This window comes from Micropterus salmoides, unplaced genomic scaffold, assembly GCF_014851395.1.
Source record: "Micropterus salmoides isolate LMB-PRFRI ecotype aquatic unplaced genomic scaffold, ASM1485139v1 Ms_hic_scaffold_330, whole genome shotgun sequence".
In the NCBI taxonomy this organism is placed as follows: Eukaryota; Metazoa; Chordata; class Actinopteri; order Centrarchiformes; family Centrarchidae; genus Micropterus; species Micropterus salmoides.
The window spans coordinates 1-25,503 of NW_024042596.1; the positions used below are offsets into that span (position 1 = coordinate 1).

The window sequence follows — 25,503 nt, forward strand, 5'->3', positions numbered from 1 at the left end:
GGGTGTATTACAGGTACATTTACTCCCTAGACCACTCTAACTACAGTAATATTATAAAATATTGTGCTTTTTCATATTCAACATTTTATAAGACACTGAAATTTGTTCTCCTATCTCTTTCTGTGGATTTTCCTGTAAAACATTTATAGTACGTCTCATCTTAGGCTAATCCATGTCAATAAAACAGTCAAGCCAATAGAAGTTATTCTTACAGTGCCATATCGCAGCAGAGTGGGAACTCCACTCAACTTCAGTGTCTTCTTGAAGGCATTACTTTGATCCTTCCAACTGAAGCATGAAAAAGACATTATTATTAAACGGCTCATATCATTTACAGATATCATATTGAAAGAGCAGACTTGAAAGTATTTTTAAGTTTTCCAACATGTAAATGTCACTATACAAAAATCTTTGAAAAAAATACTTCTGTCTTGACAATTAAAAGCTCAAAATGTTCTCTTGGCTACCATTCCTCTGGGTTGTATACATGTGATGTTATATTGCTCACTGTACCTGGCTCTATACTTTGTCAGTTCCCTAAAACATAAATGTAAAATCAGATTCATCCAATGTTTAAATTTTAGTAAGCACATAATATATTTTGTGATTTAGCAAGAATTTATACTGGTTAGTGACTTCATAAATACAAATAATGACTTGTTTTTCCATTTTATATGGTTTCAAAATCAAGTTAGATTAAATTGGAGGGAGTTCTGGGTTGTCTGTCAAACTGTAAATTAACTATTTTTAAGGCTATTTCATTGTTCTCTCATTGCCATTATCATATTTTATAGAGCAGATGAAAATACTCAATTGTTAAATCTATCATTTAAGTGTCAGTTGCAGCTCAAACATGGTGTGCTCTCCTGTTTTGTGACAGTATTTCATCTGAATGACTCAAGCATTTGATATGCCATAACATTTGCCATAAAATATTTAAATAAAGCAGAGTAAAATACTGACTAGGCCCGTTCTCCAACTTGACAGTAGATGAAGACAGAACCCTCAGGAAGATGAGCCATCTCTCCTCTAACAACTGGCTCAGCTAAAAGGGAAAAAAACCTATTAAAGTGAAATCAAGATCCTTAAGTAAAACGGCATACTCCTCTCACTACCAGAACAACGAAATGTTTGCTGCATGAGGTTACATGACCAAATATTTCAATCAAGTCTACTCAAAATGAAACCACAAACATCTATTGACTATATTTATATGTGGCAATTCCAGGTATGAAGTTATTACCTTTCACACAGTCTGGACACCAGCTCTTTCCTTGGGCGTCTTTATCGCCAGAGAAATAAGCATAAATATCTTTTCCTTTTCTTTCAGACACAGCCTGACAGAATTCATCATACCCGCGGACATTTACTTCTTCGTAATGGGTCATCGTTTAGACTAAATTAATGTGAAAATGCACTAATATGAACTACGATGCACTAACAAGTGTTATCAGAAATACTGCTCCCCTGAACGCTGGACCTGGTAGAAATACTCCAAACTTGACAGTACCACTTCCGGTCTGTGCAAAGGTTCTTAAAGGGACCTTGTACCTGAAAACATAGATCACGTTTTTTAAATTATATTTTGTGATGACCAAGTTTTATAATTCGGATTACGACATTACATATTATCTCAAACATATAGAAAATTTTACAAAAGGGGTATATTTTAAATTTAATAACTGGTCATTAAAAATGCGATTGCGCTGATGATTGACTTATTTGCCGATCCGTACTTGGTAAAAAAAACCCCAACCCACTACTTCCGTCTTGCGGCTTCTGTTGTTGTCATGGCGGTGTTTCAAACGGTTGATAATCTATTAGACTGAAATTAAACAAGTTAACCATGTGCTATATTTTACTTTACTGTCAGTTAGACACGCTATGTGCAAAGATAATGTATAATTCCTATATAAACTGAAGAAAAGTCGTTATAGTAAGCGAAGTTGGGATTAACCGTTAATGTTACCGTACTTCAATTCAAAAGCGTTCATAGCGTGCTAATGCTAACTCTCACTGGCATTAGTTATATATCACGAATTGTTTGCTAGGTTGAAAGAAGTATGTGGTTGTTTTCGCTGTAATGACTGCACAGTTGTTGCAGAATGGTTCCGCGATTTCTGTAGGACAGCAAAGTCAAAGGAGAGACTGGGTTGTTTTAGAGTCAACACGAAACGGTCACAACCGCTGCGATTTAACAACTGGGATGTCACAAATCAAGGTAACAAACAGTGGAAGACGTAACCCTGTCAATATTAACAGTGTCTTTATTCCAGATGGCTAATGCTACCTGGACACGCATGTGCACTCAGTTGTCAGCATATTTGGAACAACTAACTTAACGTTAGCTAAATCCGATTCAGTCTGGTATGTCACCCTTCATTTTTTTTCCTGCTGTTTTAGAGTGTTGATTTACCTAACGTTACTGTTATATGGTCACTTAGGGAAGCATGGGTGCGGTGCTGTTGAATCGTAAAGTTATTGCTTTATTTCCAATATTTTGTCCACCTTTATCAGTGAGGATAGACTAGATATTTGACAAACCTCTCAGCATAGCACAATTCAGCTCAACGGAACCAAACAGTAACGTCACAGCCCACAAAAAAAGAGTTGAATTCATCTCTCTTTAAAATATTTCACACACAAAACGCAATGAAGATTGGTTTTACTGCAGGTTTGTTCCTGTAGATTGCATTGGGTCTAGCTAATTGTACCAAACAAATGCTGGCAACTGAGTTAATATGAAGTGAATGCCAGCAATAACGTTACCTGAAAAGCATGTATGAGTGTGAAAAGCTTTAATTTAGAATCACAATTGCTGTTTATGTCTCACAATGCAAGACTGGTTAAGACTGCTTGCTATCTTGCGCACCGCAGCTATTGTTCAATGAAGCCATCCCTGCAAGTGCCAGCAACCGTGCCACCCATGTACGCCTGCCAGCCCCCATTGTGATAGAGAGGCTGCTGCCGCGGTCAGAGGAGCGTGAGAATGTGGACAGCCCCAGGAGCTCCATCAGCTTCACAACTCTCTCCGAGGAGAGACTGCGGGCTGCGGTTGAGCTGGCCAAGCGAGATCTGAGACGAAGGCGCCTTGAGTCAGTGGCAAAATCCCCTGCCAAACCCTCTCAGGAGGCCTCCCTCTTTGAGACAAGTGATGTAGAGCTGCTTCAGGTAATAATAGTACAAAGTATATAACTACTGGTTTACTGGTATATGTCCTACTTAGGGAGTCATTATCTCTCTTTATAGGAGCTTGCAGCCACCCCAAATAAGACAAAGTTAAAGGCCTCCAGTCCAAAAGAGAAAGTGGCCCAACCTGGAGCCAAACTGTTGGTGCACACATCCCAGAGATGTCCCATCTCTCCCATGCCTCGGACTGGCCAGTCGCCCCCAACCAGAGACCCTGGCCCAAAGCCTTTAGAACGAGGCAAACCAACTCCTTTAAGCCAGGAGATCTGCAAGCTGCAAGATGAGCTGGAAGTGTATATTCAGAAAGTGGAAGAGCTAGCCAATAGAGGTGACCCACAAAAACAGCTTGTAATATTAGGCCAGTGTCTTACAGTTGATTACATGTTTAAATCTACAGCTTAGCTTGAAAAAGTTTTCACAGTTTTGGCACCTACCACAATCAGCACACTTTTTGTTTGGTTTTACAATGGACACAAAATGCTAAAAAATAATTAATAATGGGATTTTAAACAACAGGAGAGAAGATAGAGGAGCCACTGGAGCCTGAAGAGCAAAACAAGTTGGAGATACGAAGACAGAAGCAGTCAGCCCGCTCAGCACGTATGATCTATGTTCTCCAACAACAGGTATTTAAATCTTTACCACATGTAATCGAAAATAAACCTTCACTGACTTTTTGATTTCCACTGTATCTTTAAACATTATTCTACTAAATTGTTATTTAATAGGTAAAAGAGATACAAGATGATATACAGAAACTACGAAGCCAGAAAATGTGGGACACCAAAAAGGTATGTCTTTAGTAGTAAAATTTGTTTTTTGGGCCTCCTGTCCCTCAAAAAATAAGTGTTCTACATCCCAAACACACAAATGAGTGGTCTGAAACTACACCTGTATTAGTTTTGTTTTTATCACTGGAAACTAAATAAGACAAAGCAGTTTTTTATAACTACAATGTTCAAATAACATGGCAGTATTTTTACCACATTTAAAAAATATTTAAATTAATATTACTAAATGTAGATTTTGTTGAGTTCTGCCAGCTCTACTGCTCAGCAAACCCATTGTTTTTCTCAATAGTAAACTGATTTACTATCTGATCTTTCTTTCAGTCCATGGCTATAAACAGGCTTGCAGCTGCCCACCGTGGGGCACTCAGGGCCTTACAGGTTGTTATCCACCAGCTTTCAGATCTATCTCATGGCAAGGTACCCCCTCACTACAAAGAGCTGGGCCAGCTGATTCGCCAGATCTCTTTGTGCTCAGCTAAAGTCGAAGTAGAGCAGGGTTCATCTGTGCCTGAGACGGCCCTCGACATTCTGCAGAAACTAGAGGTAAGGAGCAGTACAAGTACAATCACAAAGTATTTGGACAATAATATGTTTTTTGTTTGTTTGTTTTTTAAATTGCTTTGGCTCTATTCCAGCACAGTAGGTTTGAAACAGACAACCAAAATTGTTTTTTTTTGGCCATATAGTCACCTGATCGCAATGCAACTGATCATGTCTTTTACTTACTGAAGATTAAAAATTCTATAATTCCACAAAACATTCATTGAGTGCGGATAACTGCAGCAGGGGTCTGGCAGAGCATCACAAGCGAAGATAATAAAAGTGTGCCTGTGTTGTTTGTGGGTCATAGACTATAGGCTGTACCAACTTTTAAAGATAGAATTACTTTTTGAAAGGACTATTTAAGTCTGAATTAACTTTTCCAGTTACTTTCTGTCCACCAAAATTGTGAGATTAGGTATAGAAAAGTCTTCATTTGCTTACAGCATCTAATGTTGATATAAAAATTAAAGCTGAGAGCCAGCACTTTACTTGTAGTCTTTTGTTTAATATCATCTTTATACTTTACAACTGCACTGCGCTGTTATGAATGATTGTCTTTGTTATGTTGTTTATTTTTTGACTTATAGTTAACTGAAAAAATATAGTTTTATTTGATTAGTTTATATTTTCTGTTATTTGTCTACAAGTGCAGCTTATTTTATAGGGAGTTAGTTTTCTTTTAAAGTGGACATCAAATTTTTATGTCTTGTCACTCTATTCCTCTTAGACTTTGGATTCTGCCCTCCGTAAACAAGAGACGCTTGAAAAGATGCGGGCCCAAGCATGTCCTCCACACAGGAAGTCTCCTCATCGCAGCGTGTCACCCACTAGTGCACCCAAGGGTCCCAGCACCTCAACTGCTCGAGGTCCTCGCAGACCCGCAAATCCCAAAAGAGTTGTCCGTGGTGAGTGTGATTAGTTAGCATGCTTAACAGCCTTTGCTTTTCTTTAGTAAGACATTTGTGTACCTGTTTTTATAAATACATTTCTACCAACAGTATATATTAATACATATTACAATTAATACAAAAGTATCATGAATCTAGGTGCTTGAATTGTAAGAGGTAAATCAATTACTAGAATACCTTGAAAATAGCCCCTTTTTTTAGCAAAGTGCTGAAAAAGTCATTGGAATTCAGCCACCGAAATTTCATTATATTTAAATTGATACCAACTGCTAGGCAAAAAAAAAAGCTTGTAGGCCACATATCAGCCTTTGTCGTGACTCAAAAACTGACATCCATAGAAATGTTTGGTTTCATCTTGAACCGGAGCATCCACAGATTCATTTCATACCACATCTTTATGATCCACTAAAGTTAGACACGATAGACGAAGATGAATAAATCCCTGTTTTTGTTATCTTTGATGCCATCACCACTATGCTAAACCTGGGCCCTATTTGTGTTGAAATGACTAGTAGGTTCAAAAGTAAGTTTTTGATCTGTGCAGTGGCTGCAACGTATTTCTTTGGGGCAATTGCTCCCATCAAAATTACGTCCACTTTTGTTGACTGTGTTTTTAACAGGAAAGTCTCGCTCAAGGGCAATTGTCATTCTGAAAACATGACTCTCCTCTAGAGAGAAGAGTATATTGTGTTGAGGTACGCTAGGAAATAAAGTATTGCTAGCAGTTCCTGTATGCACACATCAAACTCCTCTCCCTCATGTCCACTGGCCCAGGTTTACTTTCTGCCAGTGCATCTGAAAAATGCAGAGAGTACATTTTATGTAAGCATTTTGATGAAGGACAACCCTTTTAGTCTCCTTTGTATCTGAAAAGGGCTTTTATATGGTTGTGTTTGGGGCTCCCACTGTGCTTAAATGGTTGCACCAGGCTGAAAATGAATAAGTAACCATGAAGAAGTCACAGAAAAAACAGGAACTGATGTGCAGAACTCTGTCCCCTCAGTCCCCCGCCGCTTAAAGCAGTTAATACCTGCTGGCTCCTATTGGGCTGAGAGTCATCCTGTGGAAGACACAAACACCTTCAATGAGCTGTAGCTGCATCTAGATCTCTCCCTGGAAACAAACATCTTTGTTGTGTTGCATAAGTCCCTGTACCATTTATCTATCAGTCAGTAGGGATCCAGCTGGTTGTCAAGAGAGCTAGCTAACTGTCTAATTGGCCTTGTCGTGTGCGTGTAATGCCTTAGACCCCAAGATTCCAAACTGATTTACTTGAGTTTAATAGTGATGATGAAGAGTATAGTTTGTTGTTAGCATAGCTATTCCTTATTTTCTGTTTAAATAAGATTCAGTAAGTTAAGATAAAACAAATGATGCGGTTCATTTTTCATTTGTGTCAGGAGGTATGAGAATGGCTTCACATAAGCCTAAAACTACTTCTCGCCAACCCATGAACAGAAGAGAGGTGCTCCGGGCTGGCCTGGAGACACTTGCCCAGCAGAGGGAGCTGACAGAGCTGCACGGACGATCTCAGACAAGCACCACCTGCAGAAAAGGAGGGGCTCTACCCTCTGAGAGAAGCAAGGCTGACGTTATAATGAAGGTATTTGCTTCACTTCTACAAAGTACTGAACTGAAAATATCATAACACACAAGTGTTTCATGTTATATTAGAAGCAGTGTGATTTGGCCTTTATTTAAATGCAGTGTGAAAAGGTACATAAAGGTGGATCCCAGAGGTCGCTTCAGAGATTTTTGATGTCAATGTGAGGATCATGTAAACAGTCTAAACATATATATGATAATTTTTGTCATAGCATAATCAGATACAAGATGCGGGTTTCCAGCAGCCTACAGTCTCCTCTCAGCTCAGAGTGAACCAGCTCCCTCAAAAAGAGCGCTCTGTGCCCTGGATACCTACATCCCCTCATTCTCCTCCTCCACAGCGGTGAGCCTTTTATCTCTCTGTACTGCTGCAGATGACACATTAATTTTTTCAAATCACAACCTATTATTGTTCACCAATGTTTTCCATCTCAGCACACAATGGATGATTAACATCGTTACATAACTAAGGTTATACTATTGTAATGTCTGAAACGCTAAACTCAAGGTGACCGTTTGCATCCAGTATCAATCTGTTCATTAATGTATTATGCATTAAAGTGCTCTTGACACAATAAAGCTTAAAAGTAGAAGAGCAGTGCCAGCCTACGTAAGCAATATTGTGAATGTCAAAATGCGCTGTTGAAAGTTCCTTGTGTAAAAAATGTCCATGTTTTTCTCCATATACCTCCTGCTCAATCCCCGCCACCATCATGTCGATGTAGAGTATATTTGTCTTCAATCTGTTTTTATTATACTTTCATCCCTCTGCTATTATTTCAACAGATCCCCTCAAAGGAAAAGACCAGAGCCTCGGTGTCTCTTCTCTCCTGTGAAGCCCTCACCCAGCCCTACAAAGCAGAAAGAGGCTGGTGGATTGGGAGCAGAGTCGACCCTGAGCTCAGAAAAGAAGAAACAAGCTCAGAACGAAGCATTAAGGTGAAGCCAGTCTCCTAAAACTAGATTTGAACCTCTTCCATCTATATTTCATAATGGAATATGATAGTTCTTCAGATTAGTCAGTGGTAGGTTTTTGTTATTTGTACTTCAGATCAGATCAGATTGTCTGTCCTAGCAAGCAAAAAAAGCTAAATGGATGGCTTCTAGGGAAAGGAATGTTAATGAGTCCTTCTTCTGTATTCACTGAGTTATTTCTAACCTCTGTGTCAGACCCCACTTGCTAAGAGCCACAGGCAATGCATGGATTCTAATTCAAAGTTAATTCTTTCCAATAAATGAATCTAGGTGCCTGCTAGATTGAGGCCATTTCTCTTTATGAGTGATTAATAGCTGGCCTGTTTTCAGTGCTTATAAGCACCTCATTGATTGAGTGCTCCACATATGTCTGCGTTTAATCAAATCTTAATTACTACAATTGTGCTTTGCAATTAATCAGGGTAAGCAGCCTGATTTTAGAGATGAGGATTATACGTTCTTTTCGGTGAAATGTTTAATTCAGCTTGCATTTTGTTTCATTTGGTGATTACTGGTACAGAAAAGCCTGGCTGGATAAGATGACGATGCAGAGACTAAAAGAGCTCAACCAGCTGAGTAAAGAAGAGGCTGAACGCATTCAGACATTAAGGTACAGTTGAAGTATACTACAGTTTTAGCAGACATCTTGTTGTTGGATATTGATCCAGCCAAAAACCTGATCTGTTAATAATCCCGTACAAAACTGCACAGAAAAACATGCTGGGTCATGGTAATATTGGCACTCTTTAGGGGCTCTTTTTAATCAGTCACTGTACAATATACATAACCTACTATAGTATTATTATTATAATAATAATAAATGCTTAGGTGTGTCCTATGTCCTAAATAAAATTTGCCGTTTACGTTATTTGAGATCCACACAGTAATCTGCCATACAGCTCAGTACTCCAGGCCTCACAATTAAAGAACAGTTACATTGGGAATTACAACATGGACATGATTACCTACAAACATAAGAACAGAAAATAATGTATGTTGCGAGTGCAGCAACATCACCTCAGCACCTGAGAGAGTATTTGTTCCTATAGATCACCTCACATTTCCTAATTACACAGCGCAAGGCCAGCAACAAAACACAGTGCGAGTTGTGCATAGGCTGTAGGCAAGATTTGGTCCATTAATCTCAAATTAAATTACAGCGAATGTGCAGGTTTGTCCTTCATGCTTCTATTTTCTCACCCACAAAGACAAAAACCAATAGGCCTGATAATTTTTTTCACTTTTTCCCCGATGGAAGTTTGACATGTCACAGCAGGAAAAACACAGGTGGAATTAGACACATTAGTTAACAATGGCCTCACGCCATTTTGTTTTGCTCCAGGGCTCTACATTTTTTCTGCATAGTAACTTATTCAAACACTTCAATGGAAATGCACGATTGTTATTATTATTAGTCCCACTATTACTATTTCACAAACTACAACAAACTGTTCGTTAAATACAGTATGTAGGGCAAGAAAAAGCTGTATGCTAATGGTCTAATGCCTGTTTTTTGTAAAAAAAAAAAAAAAAAAAAGTATTTCTGTATTCCATGTCAAAAGCTGAAATCAGTGAGTCATTGTAACCTTATTGTGTTTTGAGCCAGGCGTCAGTTGGTCCCCCTGCTCCCCTCGTTAACAAGTGACAGATATTGCACAAAACCTGTCACTTATTAACAGGTGATTGCACAATAGACCCCTTCTAAATGACTGTATTATTTCTTGTATGTAATGCTTGTGTCACATTCATCTAATTAATCTCGTTTGAGTTATTATTTCCTGAACTGATCTTAGCTGGAGTCATTGTGAGTAGCGTGTCAGGCTTAGTGGTGGTAGTTTGACAGTTCTGACCTTGTTCTGACTTGTCCTTGTTCAAGGCAGAAAATGTGAACATGTAGGTAAACACAGAGTCTGACAAATACTGCTATTTTGTGTAGAATCCCATCAGCCTTGAAAACCAATTTAAATGTGTTTAGAGTCATTATTATTCAAGGTATATTATTTGAAAAACTTATTTAAATGAGGCATTTTTTCTCATTCATCAGAATTTGACTATTCCATCACTCACAGAACTTCTTCTGTGACAGCTTGCAGTGTGGGTGTGTTTTGGTTTACAGGTCACAAGGTGTCTCGCCAACTCGGTGGGCTGAGCAAGCCGAGCAGAAGGCCAGAGAGAGAATCCAGCCACTTCTGGATGAAGCACAGGTAGGAAGACGTATCTGTTGTCTGGGTAGTGCTAGATTTTACTTCTCTTTCCTTCCTTTTATACATCTCATGTAGAATCAATACATCGCATTTGTTAAAGTAAAACATAAAGCCATATTTACCTCCTGATTTAACACAGTAAAATAAATTGTGACTGTTGAGTAATAGTCTTGTTGTTTCGGGCTAAGAGAGAGTACTTTGGATTGGTGGGACTGAGTTTGTTTTTGTCTGTTTACCTCAGGAGATTGGTGAGACCAGGAACAGGATCAGCTCCTCACTGAGGAATCGGCTGTCTGAGCACGCTGCAGAGAGGGTGAGCTGCGCTGCTGTTGCCAATAATTCACAGGAGAGAGGAGAGTTGGCCTTGCTATTGATGGAATTGGAATTTGGTGTCATGGCAATGGTTAAACAGTGAAAACTGAACAATTAAGCCTAATATTCTGCGTATGTTTTCTGTTGTTTTCTTTTGTGCATGTTGTCCTCCACAGGCAGCAGAGAGTGCTGAGCAGCTGAGTGAGGCCTTGCTGGAAGATCTGTTGGAGGACTGTGCACGGGCGGCGTGGGCGGCTGAGACAAACCGACAGTTGGAGGGCATGGCTGAATGTAGGCTGCAGGCCCCCACCCTGGAGAGTATGCTGCTTCGTATGGAGGAGATACAGGTGAGTGCTGCCCTATAGAAAGGCTCACCAACAGAAGGCCAGTGTGGAAATCGAAAGGTCACCGATTACCGGGTTGCTATTTATAGTGAGCTGTTGTGACAGCTTTGGTCTGGTGTTGTTTACTGATGCGGTGTCTAGTCTCGATGACGGTGTTCAGTCTGTTTGACATGGTTCACTTTTGGCAGGTGGGCAGTATGTTTAGAAAATGTGTTTCTCTGTGTGTGTCTGAGCAGAGAGATCAGGAGGAAGTGAGGAGACGGTTTGCTTCTATCACATATTCAGACCCTCTTGACTGGGACCAACCAGGTAAAAAACCCAAATGCTGTTAACACAAACACACTCCTGTTTATCCCTTCACCCTTTTAGAGAAATCATTTCCCTGATTCTCCTGTAGGTGGAGACAGTGCTACAACTAACAAGAGTGGGCAAATACTTGTCATTCTGACTCTATGCTCTTCTGGTGTTTCTGTCTGTCCCCTGCTCCACCCCATCCCTCTCAACACACACTACCACAACTCCTTCCTCTCTGTTCTTCCCAGGACCCCAGTGCCATGCCTCTGGCTCCAGGCCAGCCTCTCCTCAGCCAATTAGGCTCACAAGGCCAGTGCTAAGGCAGAGCTGTGTAGCTGATATTGTCCTAGAGAAACCTGTGGAGACGGGGTAAGTTACTCTGTCCTTTTTCCCTTTTTAAAAAAATACTCAGTTCTACTTTTCATGTTTTGCTGATGGCTCCTTGCTGTTTTATTCATCTTAAAGAAGCTGTAGGGAAATTTGTAGGGAGTGTTCCCAGAATATTAACTGGAGTGCAGTATCTGGGTTTGACCTATTTAACTTCCTTCAATCGTTTGATATGAAATTATAGGTCTGAGCCCTCGTTATCAGTTGTAATAGTAATGAATGTATCACATTGTGAATTAACCCTCTGTTTAAAAAAATATACATAACAAAAGTTGGATTTCTATTTCTAGGGCACTTTTTTATGAGGAAAAATAAATGGATTGACTTCCTGTGGTTGTATTACGAAAGCGGCATTGTCCACAGGAAGTCATTCACTATTGTTTGAATTAGACCTCTAGACTGGATGAAAAGTAATGTGGTTAATGTTTTTGTAGCAGTGGACAGTGGCCCCATAATCACTCTCCCATCGGGAGGCCTTACTCATCCAATAAAACTCTCTTGGTGGCTGCCATACCCAGAGCAGTCTATTCCTGACTCTGGCAGCAGACTCCACAGAGACCCTCCGCTGCCCAGGGCTTTGGCTACAGCTGTTGTACTGCTTAAATTAATGAGGAACTTGGAAGGAAGAGACAAGAGAGTGGAAGGACTAGAAGTTGTTGACACAGACAAGCCAGCAGGATGTTGCATCTAACAAATTCAAGCAGCACCATTAGCAAATTAAAACCAGTCAGACCCGGTGCCTCAGGTTCAATTCCCTCATATCCCTGATATCCACTGTGGTTAATCTTACACTATTTTTTTATTGCATCCATCATGCTTAGTGTCTAGTCTTTTAGGAGAGGTGTTGTGTTTTTTTCTCATGAGTTGCTCTTGCTTCAGAGGTATCTAGCCTCGCAGCTTCTTATTAGGGAACATAGTCATTTTGAGAACTGGCAGCTCATTTGTTGTGAATCTCCCTGAATCCCTGTGGCATAAAACAGAAACAGATCTGCCTGCATTGCTTTTGTCCTCCGTCTTAATTAACAATGCCTTTAACATGCACTTGCACCCCGCTGGACCTTTTCATGCTTTCTTTTTTAAGACATTAAATCACACTAAATGTAATTAGGATTTTTGACACCGATCAATAGGAAAAAAAAAGAATCTCTGTAAACTGACTTAAAGTAACTACAAATTTAAAACGCACCGCAACAATGTATGAAAAATTGTAAGTGTAACAAACCCAAAACAAGTCTCTAGTATTCATCAAAGGATAAATAATAATCCAGTTACATACAGTTTAATGTACGTGTCAAAGAAGGTAGAATAACATGTAAATGTGAATATATAATGTTATGTGTATGTGGTGTAGCATTACAAAACGGGGTGTTTCAAATTAAAATGATCTTTTATAAATGAATCAGCTCGGCATTTCAGCACTAGTCTGCTTTTCACAAGAAGTGGTTGATATATACTGTGTGTGTGTATATATGTGTATATGTATATATATATATATATGTGTATATATATATACTCTATGAAGTTAATCTGTTGGTTGATGTTTTTAATGGGAGCATCTGACCTTGGCTATAGAGTAATGACTGTTGGTTTCTTTCTATACATGGATCAACTTAGTATTCATGACTGGCAACGGACATTCAGCAGCATGGAGTGCGTGTAGCGTTGCTGACTGCAGACTTGCATGTCATGGCAGCGCAGAATCTCTGCCCCTAAACATTTCTAGTGAAATAATGAAACAGTAAAGCTGAAGATACACTGAGCAACTTTTAGAGCAGTCGTGCAGGGCAACGTTGCCGTCAATGGTAATGAGTAAAAATTACTACCGTAATCCCCTTCCCCCACCACTCCGCCACCCGCCCCGCACCATCGCTATCCGTTCAAAACATAGTCGGTCTTGCCACTAGCAAGATTGCCCAGCAACATTGCTCAAAAAATTGCCCTGTGTATGATCAGCTTTAGACAAGACACAACATGACTGCACACAACTTTGTATTGATGACGGTCTTGTATTATAAATGTGTCTGCAAAAAAATTTGGCTCCAAGATTGCTTGCCATGCAGTAATTGTACTCGTAATCATTCGATAAAATTATTACCACGGATTCTAATACATTCTTTGCATTAGTCACCTCTTCTGTGCTCTGAATGAAGACCTAGCCAATTCAGCAGTTACTTTCTGGCTGCTTGGGCTATAATTAAATATGTCTGGGTGAAAAAAGTAATCGCCAAGTATCTAAGTTTTTCTAACGAGAAAGGTGCTGCAATTAAATGTAACACTTGTCACATTAATTGAATCCTACTACAAGCTGAACAACTGTTGATTGATGCATTATTTTCCCACATGCCCTACAACAAGGTACAAGCAGAAATGCTTGCTTGCTGTAATGACCGCTGTAGATGCACAACAGCCTTTTATTCCACAGTGCTTAGTCCCCTAAGAAGTAATAAAGTTGGAGGTAGGGAGTCATTTGGTGTGAGATAGAAAGAGAAATTGTGCTTATTAGGCACATTGTCTTATAGAGCTGTCTTCTGGGGCCAAGAAGTTGTTTTGGAAACTGAGATGAGTGGGCTACCTGTGTTGCAGGCTAAAATGACCCAGGTGACATATGCTGCAATGCATAACAGAGGAGATGAAATGAAGAAAAGTTTTGATTACACAACCCTGCAGTCTGCTGCATCCACAAATACCAAAACTCAACCACATGTAATCCAGTACACCAAGAACTGAATTAACACTTATAGCCAGGTTAACCCAAACTTGCTGCAGTTTGCGTGTTGAATTCAGCAACATGTATTCTTCATTTAGAACAGATGTCAGAATATGTAGGTCTTTTAACTGGAACAATGAGTTTCAGTCATTGAGAGCTGTGAAATAACATCTGACAGTTAGTTTCCATCTTCAGCCTGAGGAAGTGAGCTGCATTAGTATCGGAGAAAACAATCTAGATTTAATGACAATGCCTCACTTTGATGTCAGAGTAACCAGTCAACACACTGACCTCCGTAAGGAGAAATCTAAAAATATTATTTTAACAAATGCTTTAGTCACCGTAGGTATTCAACACTGCAGCCAGCTGGTCTTGATATTTACATTCCTGCCAACAGTTCAGATAATTAATCTGTTTGTGCAGTAATCAGCAGAAAGTATACAAGGCTTTAGGAGAGAGAAACACTTTGATGAGTTAGAAAGACAGAATTATTGATGACGTTCATCAAATTCTGCTTTCATGTTGCTTTTGCAGCAACTGAGCACTCACATCAATTCCTGTGGAGGAATAATAGCCTAACAGTGCAGTTTGTTTTTGTGTTGGTGTGGGATTGTTAATCCTCTGTCAGCGGTGACTCTTCTAGTGTTCAGTGTGACAGAATGGAGAGGTTTCATTTTGGGGGTTTAGAACAGGAAAACGTGCCAAGATCTCATCGTGTGTGTTGTTGCAGGCCTGATTGGTTGTTTATAACCCACATTTCTCATGAGTCACCATCAGCAGGAAACAGAGTCATGCATGCAATCATGTGTCACACACACACACACACACACACACACACAATTATACACCCCAACGAAGAAAATGTGTGACAGTGACATAGTTTACAAAAGCAGACCTTTCTCAGTGAGCCTATCACTGGAGGCGTCTTTGATTGTATTGTTGTTGTAGGGAGACAGGCAGACTGTTATTTGTCATGGCTTTCCAGATTTTTTTGATTTAGGTGCTGTTATAGAAGTACAGATGTGAGGAAGGGGAGGACTGGTGGGGGAATCCAATTTTCAAAAGAATTGCATTAAAAAATGGAATATATGAGATAAAATTATTGCTTACAGGTGCTCAGGCTATTCTGTCTCTCTGCTAAGGGGTAGTTATGGTTACTTTTAGGTCATGATTTACAACAGCGGGGCAAATTTTGATTTGAGTTCTTGTTCACCATTTGTGGGGGAAGTAGTTGTTTACATTACACCAATATTTTAAAGATTTGGTATTATGCTCATTTTCAGGTTCATCATTTTATTTAGGGGTTGTACCAGGTTTACATGGTTTCATTTTCAAATAACACTATAGTTTTGTCATACTACACATTGCTGCAGCTCCTCTTTTCACCCTCTTTCAGCCTAGGGCTGGGCGGTATATCGATATATGAGGTATACCGATATAATTTCAAAAGAGATATGAAATTTAGACAATACCGTTTAGACCGATATAGTTTGATGTTGAGTTAATTATTATGTTTCTGTAAAGTCCTGCCAGTGTTTGCTCCTCTCTCTCCCTGTTCCTCCCTCTGCATCTGCACGCAGCCATTACTCACAAAGTCTCTAACAATACAGAGGAAGACACAGTGCTGGTCAACACTGTTAAAGACCTGGCTTGTAAAAAGAAAACATGGTTCATTCAGTGTTTCCCACACATACACTTTACTTCTGCGGGCCGGCCAGGTTAGGCGACACATTATAGCATTTATCAAAGAAACACGGTGTTTACAAGTCGCGACACTGTGGATATTTTACAAGAACGGACCAGGTAAAATCACAGTGAACACACCAGTTAGATGTTATTCGTTAGCTACCACCTTGGTTTTGTTTTGATAGGCTACGTCGTCAACACGCCTCCACAAAATGCAGCTCAGCTGCTGCTGTGAACGAAATCACGGGAGTAAAAGTCCAGAAGACAAGTTCTGGGGTTTTTTTTCACTGACTTTATACAGCCTAGCCTACTACTGATGGAGAAAGTTACCGAAGCGGACATACAGGCAGAGAGACGGTAAAGCCCCTTTTCCACTGCACGGTACCAGCTCGACTCGCCTCCACTCTACTCGCCTTTTTTTGGTTTTCCATTGTGTAAAAGTTGTTGTACTTGTACCTGCAATCAGGTACTTTTTTCATATCACCTCCGTCTTATCTGTCTTTACATTCTGAGTAATGTTGAAACGTTTTAACCTAAATCAAGAGACAGCTGTTAATGGGTCGCTGGTGTGTGTGTGTCGCATTGAACATTACGTCGCGGCAGTTGTGTGTGGTGTTGCTATGACGACCAACTACATTGTGGGGTAGGCTACTATCTCTGGGTATATTTGCAGTGGAAAATGGAGGACGGTACGTTAGGTCTGTGAGTGTGAAGAGAACTAAAGGAGGCGAATTCAATAAGTGAGTAATACTTAAGATGGAGGATGAAGTATAATTAAAACGGTGAAATAAGAAACAAGCTACTAAACTACTTTTTAGCAAGTTACTAAAAATAACTCCCCGCCCCGCTAATACCGATATATATTTTATACTGGAATTCTGCCTAACAGTATGGGGATATGAACTTTTGGCCACTTTTGGGTTCGCCCAACCCTAATTTTGCCTCTACATGATCTTTGTTGGGAGTTGCGCAGTTCTTAGTTAGGACTACTAGCCAATCAGAAGCAGTGTAGGGCAGGCTCTGAGAAGTAGCAAAGTCCAAATAGGCTCTAAATTGTCTCTGGAAGTAGTGATGGTAAATGTGACTCTTTTGACAGACTCAAATCTTGAAATCTCATTCATTAAAATGAACTAATCTTCTTTTTTTTTTTTCTTTTTTTTTTGAGTCATTTAGTTCATTTGAAATAGGCTCGTTATTGCGGGGCTGCAGCCTTCTGGTGGGCGATGTAAAAAAACAATGGAGAAACACGGAAGGCTACCTGGTTTGCTTTACATTTACATTTATTCATTTAGCTGAAGCTTTTATCCAAAGCGACTTACAATTGCTATACATGTCAGAGGTCGCATGCCTCGGGAGCAACTACGGGTTAAGTGTCTTGCTCAGGTGGATGGGTCACAGTAGGGAATTGAACCCTGGTCTCTCACACCAAAGACGTGTGTCTTATCCATTGCCCCATCACCACCCACATTTAATTAACAAAGTAGCCTATAATGCACAAATTCACCTCTTGATCATTTGCTGTCATCGTTCTTTAAAGCCCCTTGGGGCCACAACCAAATTCAAACCCTGTAAAAACCACAGAAATATGTTGTCAATATTCAGTCGCCACTACTCCGGCTAAATGCGTCCATTTTCACAATCTTTCCTGAGTATACAACCAGACAAGACACACATATATATATATATATATATATATATATATATATATATATATATATATATATATATATATATATATATATATATATATATATATATATATATATATCTCTAAAGTGCTCATTCATACAGTAGCCAAATGTCCATATCATGAGTAAAAGATAAGATTTGCGGGGAATATACGGAAGTAATAAGCTTGACACACTATAAGAATAAAACACACTCTTATTAAAATTCAACCAATTTAATAATAATCTAGATAAAGCCTCCAAGTTTTTAAAAGAACTCCAGCACAGAGAGAGGACCAAAGAAATAAATACATAATATAAACGCAGCAGTTTGGCAGGTCTGGACACAGAATGGGCCACATCAGGTCCGGATTCTACTGACAGAGAGAAACAAACATGAGCTCTCGGAACACTTCCAGGTTGTTCACCAGTCAAGAGCTGTGAAACAACAGCACGGCTCTGTTGATAAATAAAAAGTAAAGTTACGTTGCGTTCTCTGGTGGACCCAGATCAGCTGTTAGCCCTGTGGTGTGTTTACAGCTTACATTAACGTTGCTATGTGGCTGTGTTTTAATGTTTTAATGACCGTGGCCGTTTGTTTCGGAGAGGAGACTACCTGTAAATGCTGCGCCGTACTTGTATAGCGCCTTTCTAGTCTTTTCAACCACTCAAAGCGCTTTTTACACTACATCTGCATTCACCAGTCACACACATTCATACACTGAGCCTAAGTGCTCAAACAGAAACTAACATTCACACTCACTCATACACTGGCGGAACAGCCACCAGGGGCAATTTGGGGTTCAGTATCTTGCCCAAGGACACTTCGACACGCAACCAGGGGGAGCCAGGGATTGAACCACCGACCTTCCGATTAACTCTACCTCCTGAGCCACAGCCGCCCTCGGAGGTAATTCGGCTCCTGGTAGGACCCTGTCAGGGCACTAGTTCATTCCTGCTCCACAGTAGCCGAGCTGTCACGTGACAAATGAATGACTTTAAACATAGAGACCCACAGTTGAGAGTCGTGAACTAATCAATTCTGTTTCCTGTGCTGACGGAGCCCGTGCAGCTGCCTTGTGACGAGTGAACGTAAGACTATTCACATATGCGTGAAAATGAACGGATTACTCCTTCAGACTACTCGTTCCTCCTGAGTCATAGATGAGATTAGGTCAAATGAAATAAATGTTCTTTGAACAACACAACACTACTGAGAAGCCGGTAAATACAGCTTTGGTTCAGCTGTACATGTTCCCCTTACCATCTTAGCAACATGGATTGGAGCAAGACTTTCAGAGTGGTGAATTGTTAAACTGTAACACATGTATCTTTCATCCATAAAGTTATAACTGAGCTCTGTCTCTACGTCATAGTAACAACTTTATGTCCATTGACTGCCTGGAGGGTAGCTAATGTTTAGAAGGGAGAGGAGAGGCAGCAGGCGGTCACTGTGTGCTGCAGCTCATTGTTTTTCCACCGGTGTGTGCCAGACTAGCCGCTAGGCGAGCATTATGACGCGTGTTTTTTGTGATTTTACAAGAAAGCGGAAGAAAAGGCTGGACTACAAACAAGCTGTTTTCAGCCGGTTCAGAGCAGTGCTTTCTGTGGGAGATGTGAACTGCCTTTGGGTTGACTTTGGGCTTTTTTACTTTGTGAATCTATTACATGCACAAAAAAAGATATATAATTCAATAAAGGAGAGGGGAAATAGGCAAAAAGCATAATACTACCTCTTTTACACTTCCATTATCCATCACTAGACATAACACTGGCACCTATTATTCTTTACCTAGGCTGCCTGTGTGCTTGTGCAAGTGCAGGGTTGGGAGGATTACTTTAAAAATGTAATCTGGTAAAATTACTAATTACTTGTTAAAATATGTAATCAGTAACATAATCCAAGTACCACAAAATAAAAGTAATGTAACCTGATTACTTTTAGTTACTTTTGGATTACTTCATTGCCAAATATGCAAATAAAGACAAGAGACCATCAAAGATGTGTTTTCTGCTCAGTGGATTTTTAGAGAAACATACAATTATAATCCCATTCCCATGAAATCAAAATTGATGTTTAAATGTTTTTATATATGCTAAGCCTTAAACTGGGCCTATTTGTCATATGGCAGGATCTGGCCCATCAATGACAAAAAAATGTTGTTTTGTTGGTAGTCTTGATGATATTTTGAGTGTCATTTCCTGGAAAACGATTTTAAAATGTTGATGAATCATCCTGCACTGGGGGGCCTGTATTAATTTAGTATCCAATGAAAAGCTGTCTTAATTTTTATGATGCTGCTGAAAAATTGTGTTTCTGAGACCGGGCACGACTGATTACTGTACAAAAGCATAACTTATTCACTGATTTTCTTGAAAGTTGATCATATTTGATGGAAAATATTTTGTTTTCCCGCTGCTTTGCCTCAACTCTGAGATTTACAGAGTTCCCTGATGGACCGATAGCTTTACTTGTTGCTGTAGCAAGTCAGCTGACTGCTGCTAACCATTGCTGCCATTATCTTAGCTAAGTTAGCCTGCAAATACTGGTCAAACTAGCTTACTCTGCCCATACAGTGAGTACCAGCACCAGTGTGTGTGTGTGTGTGTGTGTGTGTGTGTGTGTGTGTGTGTGTGTGTTTAGGTTTACACCTATGGTTTACACCTTTACTCAAACACTGCAGGCTTTCAGGTCAGCGGCGGGATCCGAGTCCGGCAGCTGTGTTCACTCACTGAGAGCTGACACCAGTCCGCACCACAGAGTCTGCATGAAGGGATGGGGGCGTAACTACATTCAACTACTGGCTACACTGCGACAAATCCCTCGACCTTATTCCCCTAGCTGCATGTTTTTGTTTTTACAGGAAACCTAAAAAGCAAATAGCTTTTTTTCTTAAAGTAATCCCTATGTGTAATCCCCATGTTTTTTTCAAAATATACCTGTAATCTTTTTTTCTGTTCTGTAAAGGAATACATTTATTTTTTTTTGTATCTGATTACATAATGCCGTTACAAGTAATCCGTGACTCCCCAACTCTGTGCGAGTGCTATCAAACGACCGCTGAGACAATAGAGTCAGAGATTTTATCTTTGAAAACATCAGCAGAGAGGCAGATAAGATTTATGTATCCATGGTGAGAAACACAGACACAAACCCCAATTTTGTGTGTATGTGTATGTGTATGTGTATGTGTGTGTGTGTGTGCGCGCCCGCCCACCAACCCACGCCCCTGGACTAATGCCGACCGACCCACTGCAGCTCCATCAGCAGGTCAACAAATCAATGAAAAGATAAAAGCCCCACTCAGCAATATTCTAAACCTTTCATCTATTTTTTTTCTTCTCTCTCACCCACCCCCACACCTTTGTTTATGGTCACAGCTGTCCTCTCAGACCAAGTATTTCAAACTAGCCGAAAGATGTGTAAAGTGCAGAGTAAATGGCTTTTTGGTAGAGTTGCAGTTGCTGTGACCTTATATTAACATTTTTGGTATATCAACCATGCATTACTCAATAATGCTGCAACCTATAATCAATGAGTTGCCAAATATTACATTAATTGCCAACTATTTTGATAATTGATTAGTCTCTTTAAGTAGTTTTTTTAAAAAGAAAAAACATCTCTGATTCTTTAATGTGATTTTTTTTCTGGTTTCTTTACTCCTATGACAGTAACCTGAATATCTTTTTTGGATTGTGGAAAACAAGACATTCTGTGACGTCTTCTTGGGCTTTGGGAAACACTGATCGACATTTTCTAACATTTTCTTGGCCAAACAACTGATCAATTCATCGAGAAAGTAATCAACAGATTTATTGACATTGAGAATAATTGTTAATTGCAGCCCTATTATTGAATAAACAAGAAAATTGCAACAATCTATAGATTATCTTCCACACTAGTCATCCTCCACCTGATTCTTACCACACTGATTGGGGCGGGAATACTGTTTTCAAAAGCTCACCAGGGCTTCTGTGAATCTCGCTTGGATCACCCCCGTGACAATCTCTGAGCCACATTTATCTTTGTCCAGCTCAGCTTCAGTGCAGCCTGCATCCCTTTTGATATATCGCATATGGCGCAGTCCTTTGCCAGGGCCTTGGTTTCCTGGCAATACACGGCTGGCACTTTTTTAGAGAAATGAGAAGACAAACTTGAAAGTCACTTGAGGTGATGTTGCTGGTGCTGTTTATCTGTTTTGGTTAGGTATGCCTTGTGCAAGTTGTAGGTGGGTGAATGTGACGGGTAGAAGATTTATTTATTTTTTGTCTGTGTATGTGATTCAACCGTCATATTTGTACTCCTCTGTCAATCACGTTCCATACAGAAACACACACATACACACCTTTGTGAACACACCGGTTTAATGTAATATTCACTGTAGATATCATATAAGGTTGTTCCTTTTCCTTGAGCCCTCTCATTGAGCTTTATAGGGCAGAATACAGTAAGATGGTTCCGTGAACACTTAATCACAACATTTCAGTGACATCACATCACTTTTTCACAGATATACAATATAGGCAAGATTAATTCTGCCCTTGGAGAATATTTTTAGGATGTTTGTTGACAGGAAAGGCAGCCTGGTTCTTGTTCATTTTTGAATATGGCACAAAACGCGTGGGTGCTATTCTTACTTCATGAATAGGCAGTGAATTTGCAGGTTGCTGTTTTGTTGTGTTGGCCCTCAGATGCCCATCAGACAGTAAATCAACCCATTTCGGAGTGGCAGCAGAGTTAACTGTGCTGGCACTTTGATATTTATGACCACCCCACGCTTTGCAGCCCCCGCAGTCAAAACAGAAACAAGTTCAGCTGAGCACAATAGAGAGGCACTTTGCTTTGGGAGCTGCTGCAACACTAAATATAGCACCGAGCGCACCATCGCAAGAGCCAGGCTGATTTGTCCAAGCAGAGAGGATTATAAAGCCAGACTATGGCAATGCCCAGCTGAGCCCCTACTCACTCTGAGGAGGGGGCAGGAGGGAGCCAGCCTGTGCTCTGACACCTCTTTTGAATTCATCATTCTCAGCCGATATCGGGGCACAGCATGTGTTTCTGATTAATCACAGCGCTGCGCTCCACTCAGGCCCCCTCGTCAATAAACGAGTTTCCCTCTTGTCCACAGCTGCAGCCCCTCAGAAGCTCTTTACCCACTTCCTACAGTCTTGAACGGTCAAGGTAATGAAAAGGTTTGGTGGATATCTACTTGACTGCCTGGCCTTGTGTTTCCTCAGACACAATATCAATTCTGAGAACAGCCTGACAGAGGAGGCATCCCAAGACGAACAGCAGCCCAGACACAATGCCGTGTTCCCAGGCCCAGTGGAGCGAAGCAGGGGGACTGTTATCTCTGTGCCGGGCAGCATGCTAAGAAATGTCCGGCGCTACCGGGAAGACTACGAGGCCTACCTGCGTGTTGTGGCTCACGAGGCTGTCGGCAGCTTCAACCCCTGGGCCATCGCAGACAGGTGAAAGACTAACAGTGAAAGTTTTCCTAACGTCTTAATGCCCCTCTGGTTGCTAATAATATTTTCAGTAATCTTTGTGTATTTCAGATTTTATAAAAATACTTACATATTAGAAGTATCACATTTTCAGTTTTTGTAACCAGAGCCACATAGAAATTTGTCCTTCCTGCTCTCTGTTGTGTCCCTGGGCGTGTTTGACGGACATAATGTTTAGTCTCAAGTGCTCCCACTGAGAGGATAATGCAAAGGTTATGGTTTGCATAGTGCGTCTCTCATGTTCACCGTTGTTCTCCTCTCCCACACGCAAATTTGCATACTTAACAGAATTCTTAAGTTGCTGCAATGCAGATAACTTCCTCTCTTTTTGTGATCGTACTGAATCCATGTGTTTGTTGTATCAATTCTAAACTCCTAAAATATACTTTTTAAAGTATTTTTTCTCTCTGTGTCACAGATGTGTGTGGGAACAGCTCAATACATTGTTTTTGCTTAAATTCAGAGCTGAAAAAACTATCAACCCAGTCCCACCCATGGGATCTGACTGCTTGTGTCACTGGCTCATTATCAGTCATACATCAATGGGCCGAAGTTTTGAAGAGTGGGATCTGTACTTTCTGAATTTGGAGAAAATAAGGATATTGTGTGAGGAGAAACCATCCAATTAGCTCAGTGTTTTTTTGAGACAGAACACATACATTCAGGCATGTACACCCCCTGCTATTCTGACACAGTGCAGAACGTCTGTGCAATGAGATGCTAATGATAATAATGTTGCTGTGGAGCCAAACCCCCTGGAGGATCTCATTCATTCAGTCTGCTAACAAGATTGAGTGCAAAACTTCACCACAGCCAAAATGCAGTAAACATACAAACTTCAAGCTATTTTAAGCTTCGTTTGAAGTTGTTGAATGCATTTTTTTTTACTCTGTCAGCTTGGTGGACGATGGATATGGAAATGCACAGCAAAACAGAGTAGGATAATATTTTTTTTAGATGTTGTTTTCAAGCTTGTGCATGTTTACTAATAGCTAATTTCATATTCGTGGTGGGATTTCATTACATGTACATATCAGCAACATTGCTTTTAGCATATTAATGATATTAAATGTCCTAATAGCTGTTCCCAATGTGGAATGGCAGATTCTTGTTTCACCCATGTCCAGTGTTTGAGAGCAAAGTATTCTTGTATTGACTCTACAAAGGTACAGGTAGTTCTTATCTAATTGTTTAGTTGCAGTGACAACCAAATGGTTGGACTTTTTTGCGGCTGTGAGATCCAGGAGTGTATGCCACTTTCCTTAGTCCCCTCTGCCCTTCTTCAATCTCAATGTGTTGACCCAGATAATGATCAAAACACTGAAATTTAGCTAAATGCTGCACCCAGCTCCCCAGTCTTTTGAGTTATTTTTGTTCATTCCATGTCTTTCAAGGCATGGCACAAATTTCAGAGAGTTTTCTATGTCCAGCTTTGAAAGCCAGCAGACACACTGGTCTGCATTTTGAAGATAATGACACAAGGCTGATACTTGCTATACTTTTTCTTTGAAATCTTGAAAGCCACTATTTTGCCACACCCATAACCTTTTTATTTAGCAATTTTTAAAGGTCTAGTCTCAAATTTATTGGCAGTATAGGTTATATTTAACAATCACCACGGTGTAGATTCTTTATAGTGTTTAGGTAGAACTGTCCAAAATGGCAGACTTTCAGGAGCTGTCATTACAACTGGTTTTAAGGAAATCTTTCTAATGTCTCTGTTCTTCCTGTCCCACAGCCTGGCAGAAGAGTTGCTGTCGGAGGCCCTGGCTGATGTGGCAGCAGAGTTTCAGGACGTCGTGGAGGAATATGCCGAGGCCGTCTTCACCTCTGAGTTTCTTCAGCCAATCCAGTCCACTCCTGCTTCAGCTGCGGCTTTGGTCAGCCAGTAGGATGGTACAGCATCATGGATGTAGCAGTTTCTTACAAATTGTTATTAAATATCATGGGTCAAAGATCATTTTGTCGACCAAGGACTACGATTATTTTATTTATTTTTCTGTAGTTTTCACAGGCGGATATTTCATTTTGGAATGAAGCATATGTACTTATTTTATTAATGTACAAATTTGTACATACAGTGTTTATAGAACTCTAATTTGTTCTGATAACTTTATTTATTGGAATTGTAGATATTTTTTATGAAGCTGCAGCAGATTATATTGTTGAATTGCAGAGGGAGCATTAGTCACATCAGGTTTCATGTCCCATCTGTATCTGCCTGCTACTTCTGGGAAATTAGTTTAGTTTAGATAAGCTTGAAGAGACCTTTACAACATTACAGAGGAGTATAAAATTACAGCCTTGCACTTGGTTAATCTCTCCGCATTACTCACACTTTCTATTTCATTTTGGCATATGGAAATAAATGAATTACATTAGA

The 25,503-nt window shown here is 40.1% G+C and overlaps 2 protein-coding genes across 3 annotated transcripts; one reads left to right on the forward strand and one right to left on the reverse strand.

Annotated features, from left to right (window-relative positions):
* Nucleotides 1-140: 140 nt before the first annotated feature.
* Nucleotides 141-1,495, reverse strand: LOC119884237 (thioredoxin domain-containing protein 17-like). The gene is made up of 3 exons (XM_038694702.1): nucleotides 1,244-1,495; nucleotides 964-1,045; nucleotides 141-288 (listed from the first exon to the last, which is right to left on the reverse strand). Exons 1-3 carry the CDS (start codon nucleotides 1,386-1,388, stop codon nucleotides 156-158), a joined length of 360 nt encoding a protein of 119 aa, XP_038550630.1. The 5' UTR covers nucleotides 1,389-1,495; the 3' UTR covers nucleotides 141-155.
* A 290-nt stretch (nucleotides 1,496-1,785) lies between these two features.
* On the forward strand, nucleotides 1,786-25,080 carry LOC119884235 (protein moonraker-like). Of its 2 annotated transcripts, none has more exons than XM_038694700.1 (18): nucleotides 1,786-2,221; nucleotides 2,878-3,171; nucleotides 3,250-3,517; nucleotides 3,706-3,815; nucleotides 3,918-3,980; nucleotides 4,302-4,523; nucleotides 5,251-5,428; nucleotides 6,832-7,034; nucleotides 7,249-7,379; nucleotides 7,823-7,975; nucleotides 8,532-8,621; nucleotides 10,128-10,215; nucleotides 10,457-10,528; nucleotides 10,704-10,874; nucleotides 11,108-11,180; nucleotides 11,414-11,534; nucleotides 22,851-23,084; nucleotides 24,859-25,080. In XM_038694700.1, the coding sequence occupies exons 1-18, from the start codon at nucleotides 2,084-2,086 to the stop codon at nucleotides 25,010-25,012; spliced, it is 2,763 nt and encodes a 920-aa protein (XP_038550628.1). In that variant the 5' UTR covers nucleotides 1,786-2,083; the 3' UTR covers nucleotides 25,013-25,080. The 2 variants fall into 2 exon arrangements, with proteins under 2 accessions (XP_038550628.1, XP_038550629.1); XM_038694701.1 differs by having other exon boundaries at nucleotides 6,835-7,034.
* Nucleotides 25,081-25,503: the final 423 nt, after the last annotated feature.